The sequence below is a fragment of the Muntiacus reevesi genome, chromosome 7 (assembly GCF_963930625.1).
Source record: "Muntiacus reevesi chromosome 7, mMunRee1.1, whole genome shotgun sequence".
Lineage (NCBI taxonomy): Eukaryota > Metazoa > Chordata > Mammalia > Artiodactyla > Cervidae > Muntiacus > Muntiacus reevesi.
In genome coordinates, this window is record NC_089255.1 from 51620760 (window position 1) to 51645460 (window position 24701).

At 36.3% G+C, this 24701-nt stretch overlaps 1 protein-coding gene across 3 annotated transcripts in view; it reads right to left on the bottom strand.

The window, feature by feature from the left end:
- The window catches only part of TCF12 (transcription factor 12), a 394477-nt gene that overhangs the window by 367493 nt on the left and 2283 nt on the right, over positions 1 to 24701 (bottom strand). For 2 of the 3 annotated variants that reach the window (XM_065940083.1, XM_065940082.1), the window contains exon 3: positions 24611 to 24683. In XM_065940083.1, the coding sequence (XP_065796155.1) occupies positions 24611 to 24683 (73 nt within the window). Of the gene's footprint in view, positions 1 to 24610; positions 24684 to 24701 lie in introns of those variants that run through there. The other variant, XM_065940084.1, reaches the window with a different exon arrangement.

Below are 24701 nucleotides of genomic sequence, written 5' to 3' on the forward strand. Positions count from 1 at the left end.
CTCTTGAGAGTCCCTTGGACTGCGAGGAGATCCAACCAGTCCATCCTAAAGGAGATCAGTCCTGGGTGTTCATTGGAAGGACTGATGCTGAAGCTGAAACTCCAATACTTTGGCCAACTTACGCAAAGAGTTGACTCATTAGAAAAGACTCTGATGCGGGAGGGACTGGGGGCAGAAGGAGAAGGGGACGACAGAGGATGAGATGGTTGGATGGCATCACCAACTCGATGGACATGAGTTTGAGTAAACTCCGGGAGTTGGTGATAAGACAGGGAGGCCTGGCGTGCTGCAATTCATGGGATTGCAAAGAGTCGGACACGACGGAGCGACTGAACTGAACTGAAAAAAACAAAAACAAAAAAACAAGAAGAGGTCCAATCTCAAAGACTAACCAGTGAAGATTTTTAAAATTAATTTTCCACTTTTGAATGTCCCCAAATTGGGATGGATTCAGAGAAGATTACCTCCACTGATTTTCTTTTATTATTTTTTTCTAAGAACAAGTACTGAAAAAAAAATTTTTTTTTAAAGAAGAGGGCCTATCAATTCCAAAACTGCATGCTCTCACTTGTATCCTCACTTAGCCCTGCTACATGCAAAGCTGTCTTTTAAGCAGTGCACCACACATCTTCAGGAGCATCTCTCACAATGCAGTGTAACACTTGACCAGACGTATGTGGCTGTCCTGACTTAATGAAATCTGCTCTCACTCAAGAACCCTGCCTCCATTCCCTCTATTAAGCATTCTCTTGTAGCTATATGTACCTTCCTAAGAAGGAAAGGGGACTTCTGATTTAATCCATGGCATAGTAACTGCAACTGGATTTAACCTCCCATTGCAAACAACTAGAAAATTGAAAAATACACGCCAATATCTGCTCCCAGATACTGGAAAACTAACAATGTAAGACTACGATCCCTGAGAATAGGAAAACAAACTACATGAATTCTATTAATACCATCATCCTAGTTTCCTGTGTAGAGTCAATATGCAGATCATTGTGCAGGGAGGGGATCTCAAGCAGAGTAGAGTGGTATTACTGAAAAGAAGGCAGGCAATGGCAGGGAATCTGTCAGGCAGAGATCCAGAGGAGGAAGCTACATGGAAAAAGAGCTCCAAAGATCATGAGGCCCCCTCGAGTATGTTACTAATAGGAAATTACACAGACTATGGTACAACTCCACAAAGGCATGCAAAAATGACCACGGAGTTTTAAGGTCAACAATTCCCAGAGCTCAAACAGGACTGGGAGATGTTTTAAAAGCTGGAAGCAGTCAGAGTGGAACATAAACACTGAAAACTCAAGGCATTCAATAAATACCTCTCTAGAGTTATAACTTAGTAAAACCTACTCTCGGCATAAAAGTTACTCTATACCCACTCTAACAAAGCTTAAAAACAAGATTTAAAGTGATTGCATTGACCTCCAGTAACTGAATCCCCTGACATAACAAAGTCCTATTATTATTTAAGGCTTTTCTGGTGGCTCAGTGGTAAAGAATACTCCTGCTAATGCAGGAGACACAGGTTCAATCCCTGGGTTATGAAGATCCCCAAAAGAAGGAAATGCCAACCCACTTCAGTATTCTCAGCTGGGAAACCCAATAAAGAAAAGCCTGGCAGGCTACATACAGTCCATGCAGTCACAAAAGAGTAGGACATGACTTAGCAATTAAACAACAAATATCATTTAAAAGAAGACAACAAAATCTACTCAATAATGTAAGATTCAAAATGTCCAGAATTTAATAAGAAATTTGCTAGCCATGTGCAGACACCAAAAAAAAAAAAAAAAGGACCCATAATCAGAAGAAAAAAAATCTCTCAACACAAACTAGCCTAGCATAAAAACATGATGATACTAGCAAACAAAGACTTGGAAACAGCTATTACAAATTATTCAATGACAAAGAAAATCAGGAACACTGTGAAGAGATGCAAAACAAAACAAAACAAAAACAATTTCTAGAAATAAAACACAGTATCTGAGAAATTTACTGGATAGGATGAATAGATCAAATACTGGATAGGATGAAAAGATTACACACTGCCAAAAAAAAAAAAAGATCAGTAGCTTGAAGATACAATAACAGAAGTTATTAAAAGTGACTCATAAGAGGAAGAAAGCTGAAAAAAATGATAGAACCACAGTAACCTGTGAAATGAATATCAAGAGAATCCACATTAGTATAATTAGAGTCCTAAAAGAAGAACCATTTAAAGATACAATGTCTAAAACATTTTAACTATAAACATACATATCAAACACACACACACATACACAGAAACATTACAGCCAAATTACTAAAACAAGGAACTCTTAAAATCAGCAAAATGGGGGGGGGAAAAAACAAAAAACTATTACACAGAAAGGAACAAAGAAGAATCAGCGCAAACGTGTCATGAGAAACAATGAAAGCCAGAAAGTACAATGAAGAGACATCTTTAAATTGTCAAAAAAAAGTCAAGATAATTCTATATCCAGCAAAAGTACCCTTCAAAAATAAAGGCAAAAAAAAAAAATTTTTTTAGAACAGCAAAATATGAACAGAATTCACTGTCTTCAGTTCTGTACTACATGAAATATAAGAAATTTTTCAGGCAGAAGGAAAATGAGACAAGATAGAAAAGTAGATACACACAAAGCAAGGAAGAACAATGGAAACAGAAAATATATGAATAAATACAAACTCTCTCAAGACTGATTAAGAAAAAGAGAGAGAAGACAAAATTATCAATACCAAGAGAGAAAGATGAAACATGACTACATATCCAACATGATAAAAGGCTAACAATATTATAAATAGTGTTAGACCAATAAATTCAACAACAAATGAAATGGACAAATTCCTTGAAAGACACAAATTACAAAAACTGATTTAAGAAACAGAAAACTTGAATTGCCTTAAATCAACTAAACAAATTAAATTCACAATTTAAAACCTTCTTATACAGAAAATACTAAGCCTAGCTCTCATTGGTGAATTCTGTTATATATCTAAAGGAGACATAACACCATTTCTACAAACTCTCAGATAACAGAAAAGGAGGAGACTTTCCTGGTGGTCTAATGGTTAAGACTCCACACTTCTCACGCAGGGGGTGTGGGTTCAATCCCTGGCTGGGGAACTAAAATCCCATATGCCTTGTGGCCAAAAATAAAAATAAAATAGAAGAGGAACAAGGGAGCCTAGCATGACTCTGATGACAAAACCAAGACACAGTACCCCAAAAAAGAAAGGAGTCTGCAGCTCAATATCCATCATGAATACAGATATAAAAATCCTTAACAAAATATTAACTAATTCAGTAATGTGAAAACAATATATTATGACTAGGCAGAATTTATTTCAGAATGCAAACAATTTAGCATCAAAAAACCAATCAATATTATTTACTACATGAATAGAAAAAGGAGAACATTCAACTGATGATTACAATGGAATGAGAGAAGCCATTTAACAAAATTTCAACCCATTCATGATTTAAAAAAAAAAAAAAAACAACACTCAGCAAACTGGGATTAGAAGGGTATTTCACCAGGATCCAGGTGGGCATTTGTTAAAAAAGGCCCCAGGTGATGCTAAAACACTTGAATTTAGACTCACGAAGAGCCAATCCCTCCACCAAACACAATATAACAATGATGACTTCACCAAATTTTGGTATTAAATCACTATGGTATTTGATAACAGGATAATAGACAACTTGTTCATGAGACTAGTTTTTCTTTAAGTAATCTGAATAACTAGCTGCCATTGCATAAATGTATAGATCACTTTTGAAATCTGATTCTGCTACTTAGTAGCTGTTACTCAACCACCTGAAGCCTGTTTCCTCATCTGCAAAAAAAGGAAGTAAAAGTAAATCTGCCTCAAAGAATTATTACAAAGATTACACTAAATAATTCATGTAAAAGTGTGCCCTGTGCACAAGGTCTGGTACATAAGAAACTAATATCTTATTGAATGCCTTGTATTACAATAAAATTGTTTGTTTTCTAAAGGGGAGAAGTTATTTAAGTTGGTGGAACTGAAATCTTAAGACTTCCAACAAACATTAACATTTTTAGGACTTCTGGCTTCATTAAGTCACATGTACTGTACATTATGTCACTTTCTATATCAGGTCAAATCATTACACATATTTTAGAAAACCAAATATTCTAGTAAAATCAATATGGGCTCAAGAATACCCTTTACATAGTGATGTCCTATAAATATTCTAGTAAAATCAATATGGGCTCAAGAATACCCTTTACATAGTGATCTCCTATCCACCTTCTCTTGTTGAGTGAAAAGGTTAAGTTGCAGAATTGTCATTCCCTACAATGTAAAAAAACAAGAGCTATGTATCACTAGCAAATGCATGAAAAACTTTGAGAAGAAAGTGAAGAGTAAATCTCTGCCAAGGGAGTAGACATGTAGAACAGGAAGGAAAAACCAGAAGAACTTTTGTTTTTCACCATGTATCTTTCTATGCTATTTAGATTTTTTTTTTAGTTTTGACTTGTATTTTTATAGTTTTTAAAAAATAGTTAATAAAAGAAAATATTTTCAGCACTCACTTACATATAGGCTTCAAAATTAATTTAAAATTTAACACTCCCGCTTCTCCCAGTGTCACCTAGGATGTTAGTGAAAACCACTACAAATAGAAAACTACACTTCCTCTGGAAACAGTACTTCCATACCAGTACAGAAAACTTCATTCAAAGGTCAACAAGCCTTTAAAAGAAGAAATTGGAGTGGAATATAAAATTAACCAGTTCATTTTACAATCTCGGAAGACTCAACTCTAGATTTTCCTAAACACTTTTACACTGCTTATTTATATCTAAACCAGCTGAGCCATACCAAAACACTTCTGTGTTACTTGTCCAATACTACGGCAACTTGCTCACCTTATATCAGAGTACTAAAAAATTCTTTCCTAGAGTTTCCAAAGATGATTCTTACACTGCTTATGATACATTCTTCTAAACCAAGACTATAGCTGAAAAATCCAACTTAGTATAGGAGTACTGGATACCAAAAAAGTTTTTTCCTACCACAACCCAGTCTCAGGATTATTTGCAATACAAAAAGTTCTAAAAATCAGGTACTCTTTAATCAGTGAAATAGTCAATGAAAACAGTTAGATTATTATTAAATGTTAACAAAAGCTCCCTTTTTTCTGAACTTTCTTGCTATTCAGTGAACATCTTCACCAAAGTGTCATTTATATTTTTGAAATGTGTTTACAAACACAGCTTTGTTTCACAAAATTCAAAAATACAAAGCCTCCATTCAAATCATAAAAATACCAATTACCTCATCTTAGACTCACTGAATAAATGCAAACCTGCTCCTTTCACAGGGAGCAAATGGGCACTTTCAGAGACCTAAAAATCAATCTCAAGGCTGTAAAGGTGGCATCTCAAAAATTTGCAGATTTCACAAGCAATGACAGTTTCTTTTCGAAATAGACTAAAACAGGGCAATATACTCTATACATTTCAGAGGTAAGCTAAATGAGAGCTGAGAATCTCACAGCCACTATCTCATTATCTCAGATAAAGTGGTCTGAAGTCAGTGAGAAGCTTACAATGGACAGTATTTGTTCTGAGGTGGATTAATGCAATGAAAATTTTTACCATCTTTATCACAGAGATCACATCTCCAATTTGATATAGCCCTAGATCTCTTCTGGCAAAACTCCTTCACTTTCTATTGATGTTTCCCTCAAAACAAGATTCTCCCAAATTCCACATACAAGGGTAACATTTTAGCTCCAAATTACATTAGACTGGCCAACTCAATTCTCCTGGGTTAAGGAAAAAAAAGATAAAAAATACAATTTCCAAAAACTTCATGTTGAAGTTTGCAGTCTAATTTCAAAACACAAAGACAACATATTTTCTACAGGTGACAAAAACAGCTTTTGGCCCAAAAATCTGGGAATGATTTTAGAAGCATTAAATAAAAGGTGATGGCTCACCCTTCCACTACAAATTAAGCAGGCAAATAGACTCAGTTCTATTAAGATTACCTTTTTTCTGCTCTTATAGATGTTTCCCCACATTTATTTTAATGCTAGGTCATATAACCTCTCTTCTGTGGTTCAATTCAATTGGCAAAACTCTGGGTTACTGCAGGAAAAGTATCCCTTCCAAGGTTCTGGCCACCTAGTGGTTTCCATATTGTGACAGAATGGTTCCTATCGGCCCTCATACAACAGAGCTCCTCTACCCAATCAAGGCTAGTATCAGAGAAGCCATCCTTCCCACAAAATGAAGTTACTAAAGAACAAAAATGACACATGCCTTTAGAAAAGAAAACACTATGAAAGTATCACTTCTCTTTGCTCTTCAGAGCTAGGGCTGGTTGTGGTTCAGTAGAGACAGCTGTACTCACATACAACCTCAATGGCTTTACCACTTGGCCACTTCCTGCTCATCCTTGATGTTTAAATATGGGGTTGTGGATGAGCTAAGATATTCTCAGAAGAAATAAGAGAACAGGTGAAACATACTAATAAATGAACACCACAGGTCTCTGGTCAGCTAATCCACACAAATTCAGTGCTCCCTTAAAACTTCCCCATGAAGCTAATACTAACAAAAAAATGCAACTCAGGGCATCTAATCTAAGAAATTTAATTTAGGGGATTTAATCTTTCCACCAATCTATCACATATCCCCAAACCTAAAAATAGTCAATCACCAGGTACTTGACCTAAAAGCAGGATATTTTGCAGAAATACAAATGTAAAACACTATTTTTGCTCTCAGAAAGCATATAATCTAAGATATATATATTCTAAAACAGAAATCTTTGTTCAATACTCACAAAAAGTAGTCTTCAGTCTTCTTTTAAATTTACAGGGCTAACCCATTAGCTGTCTAGCTACAGTAACTGGCTGGAATCAAAGATCTACTGGTCATAACAGCCTTAATGGCTTTAGCTTTGCCTTCAGGAGCAAAGAGAACAAGTAATTTCCTTTACCCAAATGTCCTTTAAATATCTGGAAGCTGTATTTTTTTAAAATTATGACCCAAAATAGCTGGAAAAGATTTCATGAAGGAAAGGAGATTAAAAAGACATAAAAACAGCAAGTAAATATTCCAGTTAATAAGGAAAAAAAAAAAAAGAAAAAACAGTACAGGCAGGAAGTCAGGTAAAAGACCAGTGCAACTGAACCACACAATTCAGACTGGCAAGCATTGAGTGTAAAACTGGCTAAAGTAACTTTCTATCATATTATTAAAGAACTTAAATGCCAAGGTGGAGCTACTGTTTGTTTCCCCAATAGGGAACAAATGCAGACTCTGTGACAAACCAGAGGAGAAAGATGTTTTAAAGATATGAGGACTGTGTTTTGGACTAAACGTTTGCATCTCCCTCCCGTAAATTCATCGACTGAAGTCAGTATTTGGAACGAGGCCTCTGACAGGTAATTAGGATGAAATGAGGTCATGAGGCTGGGGCCCCTGCAATGGCATTAGTGCCCTTGTAAGACAACACTGGGCTTCCCAGGCGGCACTAGTGGTAAAGAACCTGCCTGCCAACGCAGGAGACACAATGAGAAGCAGGACTGACCCATGGGTCAGGAAGATCCCCTGGAGAAGAAAATGGTAACCCACTCCACAGTATTCTTGCCTGGAGAATCCCATGGACAGAGGAGTCTGGCAGCCTACAACCCATAGGGTCACAAAGTCAGACACTACTGAAGCGACTTAGCACACACCCCTGAAAATGACACCAGACAACTGTCTCTCCCTCCTCTCCTGTCATGGACACATTGAGGAAAGGCTATGTGAGAACACAGCAAAAAGAAAGCCTGTAAGTCAGGAAGAGTTCACATCAGAACCTGACAATGTCATTACCCTGATCTCAGACTTCCAGTTTCCAGAATTGTTGGAAAATGAATTGCTGTTGTTTAAATCACTCAGCCTGTATTATTTTGTTAGGGCAGTCTGAGCAGAATAAAACAGAGCAAACGGCAGCAAGGAGGCCAAGTAAAGAGACTACTATGACATCCAGTAGTGAAGTAACAGATCACAGTGGTAGCAACAAGAATGCAAAAGCCTATGAAAGAGAAGTAAGCTTCTTCACCTGGCCCCAGGGTTCTTAGAAATTGTATTCAGAAACCTAATTATCCATTCCCAAGGTCCACGGTTTTTCTGTTTCACCTGTCATCTACTCTCACATCATTGCAATTTAACACAGATCTTTCAAGATGGAATAGGAACTATTACAACCAGAAAGCCCCAAAGTATTCCTGACACCAGTCAAATGACTGTTAAATCATCCTATAACCCTTCTCATCTAAACCCAGTCATTGTCTTCTCCTAAAGAAAAATTAGCAAATAGCTCCAATAAAGTTCACCAGTATAGAGCCTCCATCAAAACCACCCGAAGAGCCACACTGGCTCTGGGTTCCTGAATTTACTGATTTCATTCTTTAAAATAAAGTGAAAATTTCCAAACAATATAATCCCATTAACACATACATACACAGAGTAAGTAAAAATCTCACTATTTCCCAGTAAAAAGTGACCTAGGTGTTTTATATGTCCAGACAAGCACACCAACTGGAAAGGGACAGCACAGGACCTGGGGAAGCCCTCATCTTTCCTAATCACAAAGAACATGGAAACAGCAGCACCAGCACACAGTCCCAAGTCCTGATTCCTGGTCCTTGTGAATAAGACTAAGTTAACCCTTCCTGATTCAAGCACAGGCATACAGATCAGAGTTCCACTTGTATTTCCCAATTTCACCCTTGCATCCTCTCCATCCTCACTCAGGAGTATACAAAGGCCACCACATCCAGTACTTTAAAATCTTCAAAAGGTTAACTCTTACTGACACTAAAATTTTGTTCAGATAACTGCTCATCAAACAAAGCAAAAACTTTCCTAAGAACTATTTAGCTGCCACCCTGCTTAAGCCTAGGGTTAACATTATCACTACAACAGACTGTCAACAAGCATTTAAAAGTAAGCTGAAAATACAAGACTCAAAATTACTAACTTGGAGGCTCTACAGTTTGAGATCTAACAGAATTTACTCTGTTAGCTTTAACTTCCCTCATCTAACCAAAAAGAGAAAGAACTCATCTGAAGAATTCTGAGATTCTGAGGGTTCCCTACTGTAAGAGGGTTCCTTAGATTATCATCCCTCACAATCACCTGAGCTAAACTGACTGTCAGAAATGAAGTTTTGCATGAATAGTCACTCACTGCCCATAAACTTGTGAGCTTGGAAACCCTTCAAGAGTTGCTATGCCACCTAACGTAAGACAACTAATGTTAGTAAGGATGATGGTTGTAGTACACTAGTACAGAGACAGTTCGATAGCATCACCAATTCAATGGACACGAACCTGGGCAAACTTGGGCAAATGTGAACAAAATGGACATGAACTTGGGCAAACTCCGGGAGATGGTGAGGGACAGGGAGGCCTGGTGTGCTGCAGTCCACGGGGTCACAAAAAGTCAGACAGGATGAAGCAACTGAACAACAACAAAAATTAGTAGAGAATCACAAACCTCCACATTTTAGAAATAATTTCCCTAAAAATTATCTAATTTGATCACTATCACAACCTGTTAGGCAGTACTTTTATTCTCCTCATTTTAGACATAAAATAAACAGAGAAGTTAACATACTGTTGTTGGATCACAAATCTGGTAAATGATAAAGCCAACAATGAACCAAGCACTGTGACTTCAAATCCCTCCTCTTTCCAGCATACCACAAAGTAACTGTCTCTGTTCACCACCACCTTAAAGTGAACAAACCATTCTACATAGACCAATAAAAAACAGTATATTAACGTATTCTCTCCTATGCCTACCGAGTGCTTCAACAAAATGAAAGCCCAGTCTACTTTAAATAAATAAAAATGCAAAATTCACTAGATTGGCACCCTCTCAAATATATCTTTTCATTTTAATGCTTTGAAAAGTCTGTTACCAAAATTAAATTTTAACAACTTCCATTAAAACCTCTTCTATATGTTTAATAATATTTTTAAACTACCCGTGGAATAACTATTTTCCATCTGCTTTTACTTGCCTTTATAACTAAATAAACACTAAACCTTTGAAAAGGGGGAAGTGAAAATAAAGAATTTTCTACACTATGAAACAATCATTCTTTTCTATGGCCTCAACTAAATAATACCTGTGAATATTCCAGTATCTTATAACTATCAAATTTATCTTCTTCCCAAGGCACAAAGGCTGACAACAGCTGAACAATAAGAGAGGACCACACACAAAAAGAAGAAACTCTCCTAAAGACATTTCAGACTGTAGTTGATTATATTTAATATTGTGTAATACTAACAAGAAGAGCTTCATTTTATGGAGGCTTTTGATTATCATTTTCTTAACAATAAATAAATCCTGAAGCACTTTCTTTTGAAGATTATCAACATGGCACCATTTAAGCCTCCAGTTATAAGAACAAATTTTTTAACGATTTCTAGAGATATTAAATTCCTCCTGACAAACCGTACTCTGGTGTAGATTGGTATCAGTGCAGGTGCAACTACAACTGATCAGTTTGCTACTTCTGAGGGGCAATAAGAAACCACAGGCAAATATATATCACTCTTGATTTCTCTATTTCCTCTGTAAAATGAACAGTTACCAACTTCCTACAAGAATTATGCAGTAAATAGTGAATGGGTAAATATTTATGAAGTGCGTTTATCATTATTGATTTTCTTTTAAATAAGACTCTTCTCATTCCCCGAATCATTCACTGGGCAAAGTCCCACTGCTACACAACTTGTTCAGCAAGCGTCAGTCTCAGTCTGGCAATACTCTGTTCACTCTGGCAACACATGAAGTTTGACAAGAGAGGTTAAATAAATATGAAGGCAAGACAGACCTGAGCTGTATAGCCTGTTCTGTGTTCCCAATGTGGGGTATCTCAAACCTCTACAAACTTTATGTCGATTTAATTATTTAATATCATATAAGGATTCTTCAGACAGTAACACTGGTAATCTACAGGAAACAGGTTTGCAAGGAAACCAGAAAAGTCAGAATAGCCAACTGACCTGACTCTCAAAACAACAGATACACAAGGACTAGTTTATTACACACTTCCTTCATTGCTACTTTCATAGCTACGTTAAACAATAATAGCACTGAGCCAATGACAGGCTCCTGAGGAAAACTTTATCCACTCATTAGAATCACAATTGGTTTTTAATGAAGATGCCTTTAACGAGTACACTGCAGGAATAAACATCATGCTATAAACCCTTTAACCAATATAAAAGGAAAGAATAAAACTACCAAAGACTGGTTTTGTTGTCTGTTCTCTATGAAACCAAATCTTAGCACCTCCTTTTCTTCGTGCATACGGCTTGGTGGGATTTTCTGGTTTGCTCTCACACTGTTAAACTTGGGTATGGGCCAGGGCTCAGGCTTTCTCGTGCACACAATCACAGGCAGCTAGTTTTATATACACATCTATATATACATAACTATTTCTTACCTGGTTTTATATATATAAGAACATTTCTATTAGTACACTGAAAATTTCCATGCAAAATGACCAGGGAAGTATCACTACACTCCTTGGCCCAAAAGATAAAAAGCTTATCCCTACTCAAAATAAAAACTGATTTCCTAAAACAATATATAAGGCAAACATCTCAAAGCACAAAGCTCAGTCCAAAAAGGCTGTATTACAAGAAGAATTTCCTTTTATATTAACAAGTCCACTACAATTTTTTTCTGTATTTCAAATAATTCAGTCTCTAGTCTATAGAGTTTTAGTCCAAAAAAGAAATTTTTGAGTTTAAAACAGTGAAGAAGGGAGGGAGGTTAATTCTCACTCCCACAGACACACCCCTGCACCCACTCACTCCCACATCCACACACACACAAAGGGAGGTCTATAGTACCTTTTCAGAAATCCATGGAGTCAGGTGAGTTTTAGAATTCCGTTTTTCACATTTTAGAAGAGAAAGAGTATATATGCTGTATGTCACATCATCCCCAGAACCTGGTAATTATACAATAACTAGGAAAACTGTTGTCATTTTTTAGTCGCTAAGTCGTGTCCAACGCTTTTGTGATCCCATGGACTGTAGCCCGCCAGCCAGGCTCCTAAATCCATGGGGTTTTCCAGGCAAGAATACTGAAGTGGGCTGCCACTTCCTTCTCCAGGGGATCGTTCCTACCCAAGGATCAAACCGGTGTCTTCTGCATTGGCAGGCAGATTCTTTACCACTGAGCCAGCAGGGAAGCTCCAACTAGAAAAATAGGGAATGTCAATGACCTCCCTTCAGAAAAGATAATATTCTGCCACTACAATAGTTTATGCTGAATTTAAAGGGAAAATTTTGACTCAGATCTTTTTGGATGTCATAACGGCAGATCAGTGACTGTGAACCTTTGGCAGATGAAAGGTGGTCTTGATATATAATAAACAAACTACGCTATCACCTAGAATAAAAAGAACTAGTTGATGGTTAAGTAAGAGACATTTAGGATATTTAATAAAGTCTTTAAATGAATCTATTACTTGCCTAGTTGGAAAAGCATAATCAATTCAAGTTGTCTGTAAGTTGTGACCAAGAGATTCAACATGCAACAACCAACCTCCCCCTTTAACTTTATTCTAAATCTGAACCAACACTGCAAAACATTTTCCAAAGCCTAAGTAGGTCAAAGTCAGTTGCATACAGTAGGGTTTCCAAACAGCAAAAACCGAAGAGGACCTCCTCACTCAGGAGAATTAAACAATGTTCATCCATTGTTTACAAATGCCCATATAAGCTCAGATTCTCTAACCTGTGACCAAATTATGCTTCTGCCATAAATCTAAAGTGAGCCACAGCAAACCTTTCATTTATTCCCAACAATCTCAAAACACACACCTCAGGACCAAGAGGCTGATGACTAATTCCCTCTAAGCAAGGTTCCCCGTGGTACCCTACCACTAACTCACAACTCTTGCTGAGAACAGCAGTACAGCTGCTCATTGACTGGAGTTGTGTGATCATATTAAGTTCAATCTGCATTCTCTACATTAACCACCAATGAAACGGTGGGAGAGTCATCATGAGGTAATACTGCTCATTTTAAAGCCTCACAACGGCTCACCAGCAATACCACCAGAAGAAAACAAATCAACAACTTCTGAGGGAGGCTACTTCCAAAAAGACTTCCTTTGGAGTACTGGAATAATCTCCCAAATTCAGAGTATTCCCTCAGTTCAAATTCATGCACTTTCTTAATATCTGAAACAGATCTGAGAATATGACATCTTGAGCCAGTTTTTTTCATTTGTAAAAGCCAAAGATAAGGTATGGTAGTGTTTGTTTTGTTTCTTAAGAAAGGTAGTGTTTCTGTCCTGTGCCTTATCTCAAACTGTTATTTTATTTTAAAGGTTTTATCCCTGAATCACTATTCAATGCAATAAAAATTAGTAACCAATCCCTAATCCGTTTTCATTTCTGTTCGATCTTTAAGTCCCCAATCAGCTTACAGTAGCTTGGATGACTCACCATGGTCTTTAACACATTTTTAACCTGGAACACGTGAGAGCACATTTTAAACATGGATTAAAAAACCAAAGCTCTGTCTGTAAAAACATACATTTTCTTCTCAAGTCAAGGGTATGCGAAAAAATTACAGGATGATCTGGCTAGAAAAAGAAAATACAGGTTCAAATGACAGTTACATATATTACAACAAATCTCTCTGTGCTCTGCTTATGGAATAACAATTTCCTCCCTACCAAAACCACCCCCACCAGTGTAACAATCCTTTTTCAGAGATTTCTGTGGCAACCAGAAAAGATCCAGGACCAATGACAGCCAAAGAAGAAACTCTAAGGCTGGCCTTCTCACAAAAGAAAGGATAGCATAGGACTGCATCCCATTCCACTCTGGCCACCACCCCTAAAGATACAAAGGAAGACAGGAGGAAGGTGATGTCATAAGCTATACTCAATGAATCTTCCTACAACTTCAGTTTTACTCAATGACTAATTAAAACAGTTACATTACAACAAATATGTCTGTGCCAGGCAATACAAAGTAAAATGCACATGAAGATTTTTAAGATTTCTTCTGCTCATGTAAAATGTGCTGCCTGAGGCTATCAGGGAAGTTTATGCTCCTTCTCTGCCATTAAGAAAAAAGTGAAGCAGCTCTATCCCATAGACTCATAACATTTATTTAGACTACACTTCACTCCAGAAAAGAAAATTTTCAAGCAGCTAGAGACAGAATATAGAGAAAACACTTTAAGTGGTGATATTAACACGGAAAAGGGTTTCAATAAGTAAACACATTTCTGTTAACCATTCTGCATTATACAATATGTAGTCCATAAAATAACAGTACTAAAAAGAAATCAGCTACAAAAAAATAAAGGTAATTTTACTAGGCACCTAATGATAGAGTGAGAACGAGTGTAAGAATTACGCTGAAATTTTCTTTTCTGGAGTGAAGTGTAGTCTAAATAAATTAATAAATTAAAAATGATGTGACCTGAGAGGACAGAATAGCTGGGAGACAGGTTGGAACCTAGCTAGCGTATTAAAAAGCAGACACATTACTTTGTCAACAAAGGTCCGTCTGGTCAAGGTTATGGTTTTTCCAGTGGTCATGTATGGATGTGAGAGTTGGACTGTGAAGAAAGCTGAGCACCGAAAAATTAATGTTTTTGAACTGTGGTGTTGGAGGTGACTCTTGAGAGTCCCTTGGACTGCAAGGAGATCCAACCAGTCCATCCTAAAGGAGATCAATCCTGGGTATTCATTGGAAGGATTGATGCTGAAGCTGAAACTCCAGTACTTTGGCCCCCTCATGCGAAGAGTTGACTCACTGGAAAAGACCCTGATGCTGGGAGGGATTGGGGGCAGGAGGAGAAGGGGCCGACAGAGGATGAGATGGCTGGATGGCATCACTGACTCGATGGACATGAGTTTGAGTAAATTCCGGGAGTTGATGATGGACAGGGAGGCCTGGCATGCTGCGATTCACGGGGTCGCAGAGAGTCGGACACGACTGAGCGACTGAACTGAACTGACTGAATGACAGAGTGCCTGAAGGGCACTTCGCTTGTACAGGAATGCAAAGTCAAGTGGACCTTAGGAAGCATCACTACAACAAAGCTAGTGTAGGTGACAGAATTCCAGTTGCACTATTTCAAATCCTAAAAGATGATGCTATGAAAGTGCTGCATTCAATACAGCAGCAAATTTGGAAAACTCAGCAGTGGCCATCACTACAGGACTGGAAAAGGTCAGTTTTCGTTCCAATCCCAAAGAAGGGCAATGCCAAAGAATGTTCAAACTACCACACAATTGCACTCATCTCACACACTAGAAAAGTAATGCTCAAAATTCTCCAAGCCAGGCTTCAGCAATACGTGAGCCGTGAATTTCCAGATGTTCAAGCTGGATTTTGAAAAGGCAGAAGAACCAGATATCAAATTGCCAACATCCGCTGGATCATCAAAAAAGCAAGAGAATTTCAGAAAAACATCTACGTCTGCTTTATTGATTACACCAAAGCTTTTGACTGTGTAGATCACAACAACTTCTGAAAATTTCTTCAGGAGATGGGAATACCAGACCACCTGATCTGCCTCCTGAGAAATCTATATGCAGGTCAGGAAGCAACAGTTAGAACTGGACATGGAACAAGGACTGGCTCCAAATCGGGAATGGAATACCTCAAGGCTGCATACTGGCACCCTACTTATTTAACTTATATGCAGAATACATTATGTGAAATGCCAGGCTGGATAAGCACAGCTGGAATCAAGTTTGCCAAGAGAAACATCAATAACCTCAGAAATGCAGATGACACCAGCCTTATGGCAGAAAGTGAAGAGGAACTCAAGAGCCTCTTGATGAAAGTGGAAAAGGAGAGTGAAAGAGCTGGCTTAAAATTCAACATTCAAAAAACTAAGATCGTGGCATCCAGTCCCATCACTTCATGATAAATAGATGGGGAAACAATGGAAACAGTGACAGACTTTATTTTCTTGGGCTCCAAAATCACTGCAGCCATGAAATTAAAGATGCTTGCTCCTTGGAAGAAAAGCTATGACCAACCTAGACAGCATACTAAAAATCAGCACATTACTTTGCTGACAAAGGTCCGTCTAGTCAAAGCTATGGTTTTTCCAGTAGTCATGAATGGATGGGAGAGTTGTACCATAAAGAAAGCTGAGAGCCAAAGAATCAATGCCTGAACTGCAGTGTTGTGGAGAAGACTCTTGAGAGTTCCTTGGACTGCAAGGAGATCCAATCAGTCCATCCTAAAGGAAATCAGTCCTGAATATTCACTGGAAGGACTGATGCTGAAGCTGAAACTCCAATACTTTGGCCAACTGATGCAAAGAACTGACTCACTGGAAAAGACCCTGAAGCTGGGAAAGACTGAAGGCGGGAGACAGGGATGACATAGGATGAGATGGTTGGATGGCATCACCAAATCGATGGACATGAGTTTCAGCAAGTTGGCGATGGACAAGGAAGCCTGACATGCTGCAGTCCATGGGGTCACAAAGAGTCGGACCTGACTAAGTGACTGAACTGAAATGAATGACCTTTCAAAACTCTTCTTCTGCCTGATATTTTCTTAGAATTTTAACAACATGCACCATTTTACGGCACTAAAAAGCAACTTTGACATGCTGTCCTTGATGGGCATTTCTTCACCCTATCTACCATCATAAATATCACATTTTACCCAAATCAAAATGAGATAATGCCTATAAACAGTTTAGCACAGTACCTAGCATATGATAACAGCTCAATCAACACTGACTATACAACTGGTTATAATTATTACTATTAATAATTAATATTACATTAGTATTACTTAAGAGGGTACCATAAAAACGGCAGCTACCATTTTTGAAACTGGACAGTGTAGTAAGCAATATACAGAGATCTTATTGGATCCTCATATGGATTCTGAAGGTAAGCATTATCATTCACTCTTCACAAAGGAAAAAAGGACGCTCAGATCATTTAAATGACTTTTCCAGGGCCCAGCTATTAAGTTCCAACCCAGTCATCTGGCTCCTGATACCAATTCTTCCCACTACACTACACTGCCTCTCTTAAAAAACACCAAGAATTCAAGGACTCTCTCACATTTTCTACATTAAAAAAAAATCATGCCGACTCACTCCACTCCCTTCACCATCAGAGGAAAAAAGTGAAGAACTTCACACAACTTGAAAGATGGAATGCAGAGAGCAACACTTGGATGCTTTTGTACCCCAAAGTAACAAAAAACAGAGAACAAATAGTAGACGTATCGGAAATGTATAGAATCCAACTAGATTCCACTCTATTTCAACAAGCACAGTTCAAAGAATGCCAAGAATTCCCTCCAGTCACCACACAATCAAATTATATACAAATACAAATCTGCACCCAATGTCATCAAACACTCCATCTATAAAGTAATAAATAATCAACCAAAGTAACTATTTTATATATTTAACTCCACCATTAACATCAATCCTTGACCTTTCCCTAGGGTATACATTCACTCACTTAGCTTTAATTATAACTTGTAAGAACAAAACCCAAAATCTCCACCTCTTAGCCAAAGGAAACCAAAGGAAGTATGGATAAAAATGTATGGATGTACAAAAAGGTATTCACTATCATATTTTTTTACAATACCAAGAAGCAAATCAACAGACTCTCGAAGCATCAAGCAGTAAGAGAAATGATTTGATAAAAGTTACCCTGTATCCATCCCATGTAATAAAACAACAATTTTTAAGGGAGTTTATGAAGAATCTTTTTTGATGCTTTTGAACTGTGGTATTGGAGAAGACTCTTGTAAGTCCCTTGGACTGCAAGGAGATCAATCCAGTCAATCCTAAATGAAATCAGTTCTGAATATTCATTGGAAGGACTGATGCTGAAGTTGAAGCTCCAATACTTTGGCCACTTGATGTGAAGAACTGACTCACTGGAAAAGACGCTGATGCTGAGAAAGACTGAGGGCAGGAGGAGAAGGGGACAACAGAGGATGAGATGGTTGGATGACATCACCAACTCGATGGACATGAGTTTGAGCAAGCACCAGGAGTTGGTGATGCACGGGGAAGCCTGATGTGCTGCAGTCCATGGGGTCACAAGAGCTCAGCAACCGAACTAAATGAAGAATCTTTAAGAACATGAGATAATGTTCATAACATCATGTGAAATAAAAAAGCAGGTCAGGAAATGAAACCATCGGTAAGCTCACAATGTTGCAAACATACAACAGGGGAAAAAAAGACTAGAAGGAAATAAATCAAATTGTAAAATCTACTCGATAGTAAAATAATGAATGTCTTTCCCCACCTATTGCTTTTTTGTTCTAACTTTTTTCAATGATGATTAGGTATTAATTTTATAGGCAGAAAATAGCTTTTATTAAACCAAAATCTTTAACTCATCCTGCAGCACTCTTTTCTCATAAATCCCTAAATTAGCAAGAGTCCCAGGCCATGTGAAAATCAAAATGCTCAAAACATATTATCTTTTTTTTTTTCTCCAGCACAACAATCTTCCAGTTTTACCAGAACTGCAAAAGTCATTTCTCTCACCTACAGAAATCCAATCCTTCAAATTCTGTCAATCCTTTCCTTTCTTCTGGTATTTTTCCTTCCTACTTCCTATACTAACACCAGGTCCAAATTTACACCAGAGATTAGCACAATAGCCTCCTGAGTAAGTAAATACTTTCCTTATTTTATTGCCTCACCACTAACAATTCACTTCACCACAGTTCACTATGTGCCAGATACTGTTCCTAGAGCTTTACTTCTATCAACTCAGTTAACACTTGTAACAACTCATGAGGCTTTTACAGGGTAAGAAACAGAAGCATAAAAAGGGTAAGAAACGTACCCAAGATCACCAGCTCATAAACAGCAATGGTTAGATTTGAACCCATGCAGTATATAAACATGAGCTCCTCTAGGAGTACAGGAGTTGTCATCAATAAAAATCAGTTTCTCTTTCCCTGAATTGTGTATACACAGGCCCTTGAAGCAAGCCTCCCATTTCCAGGTCTCTGTTAATGAAAAGGAGGACATTTGGGAGGACAGTTCTTCTCTTCTCTAATTCATTTTTTGTATCTCCTTTAATGTCAACTCTAAATTCAACACTTCTGATTTATCTTTAAACCAGTCCCCTCACTCCTCAGCACATCCTTATTCTTATGGACTCAATATAACCTACACTGATGTGCAATTGTTGACATTTTTTGTTACAGATATTTATCTACCTCATATTTTTACATCTTATCTATCTAGATAATGAGATGCCTCCCCTTTTTCTCTATATCCTTCTCCATTTGCCACCTTCCCAAAAGCTAGGATACCAAGATGTGCAAATACTAAATAAATGTGTTTAATTGATAAATCTAAGATAAATATGGCTCAACTATTTAAAAAAGCAGAAAGTGTTTCTAACTGATATATTTAAATGTTCATCTTCTTTTCATTTTATTCTATAAGCACAAAAGCATTAGATCAGTAATTACAACATCCCTTTCCAAAAAACCATATTCAAGCAATACACAAAAGCAGTCCTATTACATGATTTTTTTTTAAATTATCCCACACACTGTCCAAAAACTACTTTTTTTTTCCAGGAGACTTTTTCTAATAGTGTTATTTTACTCTTTTGTGGAAAGTTATTCCAGCCTTTGACAACACTAGGCAGACAATGACATTCCACACATGATTATCAGTTGTTCAAGAACAAAAAAGACTACTGGCTTTAATAAGAAATTACTGGGATTTCCCTGATGGTCCAGTGGTTAAGAATCTGCCTTGCAACGCAGAGAACCTGGGTTCAATCCCTTGTCTGAGAACTAGCCAGAGAGCAGCTAAGCCTGTGAGCCACAGCTACTGAGCCGGAGTGCTCTGAAGCCATGTACCACAACTAGAGTCCATGCACCACAACGAAGGAAGAGCCCACTTGCTGCAACTAAGACCCAATGCCCAAATAAATCAATACTTTAAAAAATGATTTAAAAAATAAAAAGAATATGCATATAAAAAAAGAAATTACTGTATAAAGCCCCATTAAATCTAAAATGTGAAAATGAAAACAACTGTGTTTATATTTAAAGTTGAGTATCTTCACCTTTGGGCTTCCCTGGAGACTCAGAGGTAAAAAATCTGCCTGCTAATGCAGAAGACATGGGTTTGCTCCCCGGGTTCGCTCCCTGGGTTGGGAAGATTCCCTGGAGAAGGAAATGGCAACCCACTCCAGTATTCTTGCCTGGGAAAGCACATGGATAGAGGAGCCTGCTGGGCTACAGTCCATGGGGTCGCAAGAGTCAGACATAACTTAGTGACTAAATAAAAACAGAAATCTTCATCTTTTTTATCTTCCTATCCAAGAAAATGATTTTAAAACTCAAATAAAAAGACAAACCAAAAGACAACATAAAAGACAGAAAGCTCAATCTGTATTTAAACTGTTAATGAGAACAGAAATAATAATTAATCAAAGGTATGGCTCACTGTAAAACCAAACCTCTAAAATACTGTGACCTAATCAAACTGCTTTTCAAATCCATTATAAGCCATGACTACTTAAAATAACTATAGGAATTACTCCTAAAAACACACAATACCCATGGTTATAATCTTGTATCTAATTTTTCTGTTTTCTAAGATTATATTTTCATATACAGATTCTCTAAAAATACTCTTTTACTATTTAACTTTTACTTTAAATAAGCAACTTAACAATAGACTATATTTATCCTAAAATATTGTATTTTTCTTCACATGCCTGTTGACTCTGCAGTTACTTACTGATCACTACAGCTTGCCAGAAGCAAATGTCTAACATGGCTCAGTTATCCAAGTAGCAGTATTAAATTTGAGTAAGTCTGAATTACTACACACTGTAGTCAACGAATTTCAATACTGATAGGTACACAAAATGAAACATACCCTACTCATAAGTTTATAATACCTTAAGTGAAAAACCCAAACCTAGTTTTGCCTTTATAAAATTACCACTCCTACTTATACTTACAATTCAGTTAAAAAATACATTGGTAAAACTTTGGTATTCTCTTTTTTGATATTTTGAATAACACTGTGGCAATCTGTGAGTAAGTACTGACTAATTTTTCCCTTTTTTTCTTTTCAAATTACTTTAAAAATAGATAAAGCTACATTAGGGAAACATCAGGACATCAGGAATCTTCATGATGATGAAACTGCTCTTGTACCCTGACTTTATCGCTGTCAGAAACCTAGCTGTGATACTGTACCATAGTTTTACAAGTATGCTTGTGAGAAGCATGGTAAAGTGCAAGTGGGATCTCTGTATTGTTTCTTACAACTGCGTATGAATCTACAAATTATCTCAAAACAAAAAGTTTAATTTAAAAAACTGAGGATAAATTTAATGAGAATTCATTTTTCTGCCCCATATCAATATTTTCAAAAAGTCTATATGTACACATGAAAATACCACCCAAAAAATGAAAACCTGCATTCCTTTTAAAAATTAAGAGCTAGAAAAATAGTTCTTGTACTTCTTTCCAAAAATCTTCGGCAAGAAATTTATAGTGTTACAAAAGTCTGATTTGAACAAAGAAAAGTAAAGGCTTTACTTGGTAGCTAAAATAACTTTCTAGATAGAAATATAAGAGACAGACTCAATACGTATAGGTTACTTACAAAACAAATATATCCCACTTCCTTTGGACACCTCTTATGACTTGGATTCAAAAACTAACAAAGGAAATCTTTCAGCTATCATGTAAATATTTAAACTACTAAAATCTAAGCTGAATATCACAATTTAGTTCTACACACTCAAGACCTAAAGTTGGAGGGGAGAGTGGATTTAAACACCGAACTATTTCCACTCTGTCAACCCTTTCAACAAGCTTTCCTCTAATAGGACAGTGTTGTCCTATAAAGTGCCTCACCTTTGACTCCTACAGAAAGAAGCCCCTTTCTCAAGGTCACAATAAGAATACCTCAGAGATTCTATCCTATCAAGTAGACAAGTTCAGTCTTATTATAATGCAAAGAAAATTAACACCCTCGCTGAAAAAAGAAAAATTATGACTAATTTTTATTGCCTTATTTTTTGACATATTACTTATTGTCAAGACAAATAAGTAATAGAAAATATACATTAACCTTTTCCATGGTGACTTTTGATAAAGTGTCAGCTATCAAATAAGTTATATTTTCCATTCAGATTAAGATTTTAAAATAACATCACATACTATAGCACTTACAGTGAAATTAAGTCAGCATCAAAAAGGACAATCAATAAGGGAAATTATACTACACACTTACTGTTTTCAAGAGGCAAAGCCTTGGGATTTTACAAATGTTATTTCAAAAACAAGGTAATTAGTCTTTAAGTCATGTCTTCAAAAGCAAAGTTAGATCTTTAGCTCCTTATATACTGCAAATAATCAGTCATTAAGATGTATTACATATCCTTTGACAACAGGACAGAAGATTATTAAAGTGTCAATAAAATACATAAGTAAAACAATACTGTCATACCAATTTCTTTTAAACGTTTCCCTTAAGATAAGAAATGGCTATAAGGCCATATCTACCAGTATACTTTCACATAAAATAATTGCTTTGCAATTTCCCCTTCCCCCAAAGCTAAATCCATTCAGAATTACTAAAGGTCACAGCTTTTTTTAATTACAATTTTTCCTGAAATTAAAAAAAAAAAATCACACAGAAAAATATAAGTTCGTTTCCACTGGATACAAAACCTAACAGTTTTAAAACTTAAAATTTCCTGCTCCAAAGAAACAAATACTATGAACACTTCTACAGTGTAGAAAAATAATTTTTTATCTGTATAATGCATGCTACTAAAAGGACTCACAACTGCCCCAGTGCCATGCTAGTAATATACATCAAGTTCACCATACTTTTTAATTTTAAAAAGTAAAAAAAAAAAACACATAGTTGACATTATTCCAAAAACAGAAAAGTATTTCTAATAGCAAATTTCTGAAGCTCATGTCCCTGATATCAATGTCTGTTACATATATTTTCTACAATTCAAGCCAATCTGAAACAGCAATATCATTACTCACTTAATGAAATATACTAAGCATCTACTATGTGGTCAACAAAGTAAGTTTTAAAGTTCTTGAGTATATCAAGTGTAAAATTTGACAGGTACTCAAAACAGTAGTAAAGAAAGAGAAGACAGCCTTCTTCTATATTAACAAATAACCTTCTCTCCCCAACCCAAAAAAGCAATGACTTTCCAAACAATTACCAACAGACAGACAGAAGTGGTAGAAGAGCTGAGGTTTGGCTGACATTTTATGATAGTCTTTTGATTAAGAATAATACTAGTCTTTAGAATATTTAAAATCCAAAACATTTTTATTTTACTTATTTGAGATATAAAACATGCTATATTTTCCCTTTAAGTTGTAATTTCATAATTAAAAATGAATTTTAGTAAATTCAAGTAGTGTATGATTTTCAAATAGAAACTTTTTTAACGTAAAGTGGTATAAAGGGTTAAACTGATTATGAAATTAACCATTTCTGAAGTTTTGCTTTCACGCTTAAGAAATCAGCTATCATTTTATTAGGGGAAAGAAAAAAGCAACAGTCAAAAAGAAATACATTGAGTTTCAGCCTAGAGATTTGACAGCTGGTTTTCTTAGGATGATGCTGTCTTGGCTTTCATTATTTTTTTCTCATCTCTGAGCACTAAGGCATAATCTAAGTTAAACAGAAAATTATAGCTTTTCTACACTAGAATGAACCTAGCTTCTGAAACATTTATTTTTTTAAATCATGAGTATAACGGAAAAACTGCGTTCTTAAGAAATATGGGATAAATATTAATAATGGAGCAAAGTAGTTGTAAATATACAGGAGGTAAATCTAAAGAGCAAAGCACCACCGTAGGAGGAGGAATGTAACTTATTCTAAGTGTTATTCTACTGTAATGTGAATGTAGGACAGAATTCAGTCATCTGTGTTATTTGAAAGTAAATCTAACTTGCTATTCATTTATTTGCAACATTTTAAATAACTATCTACAAAATTGTTAATTTCCTGCAGACTTCCAAAGGAATAGCCATCTTTTAAAATAAGCCTTACTAATTATTGCTTGACTCAATTTCAGTTTTCATATGCCTATTTTAAGTAATATTATTTTACCAAGTCTTTTTTTCCAAAGGTTTAATAATGCTAATGGGCTAAAATTTAGAAAAAAATTTAAAATACACACATGTATATATAAACAAAAAAACAACACACATACACCAAAGAGCATTTTCTTCTTGTACTTTTCAAAATACAGAAGCATGACACAATCACCTGTACTCAAACAAGATGACTTTCAACTTAAAATTTCAGAGAAAAGAAAATTTTTTAAATTCACATTGAAATTCTCAAAGAAATGTCAATGGATCCTTAGAGCTACAGCCTACATTTCGGGCTTGTTGTTTTTGTTGATGGTTTTAACTAGACGCTAAAGAATGGCATAAAAAAAAGTACTAAAACACTTCATATTTTTCTACATACACATATCATAACACCAACATAAGAGTTTCTGATTTTAGACATGATCTTACCTGATCCGCTGAACTGACTGCTTCCCAGTGTCGTTGGTCTGGTTTTCCCACTATTAACAGGTGGGGAAAACATCTACAAAATAACCCAAAC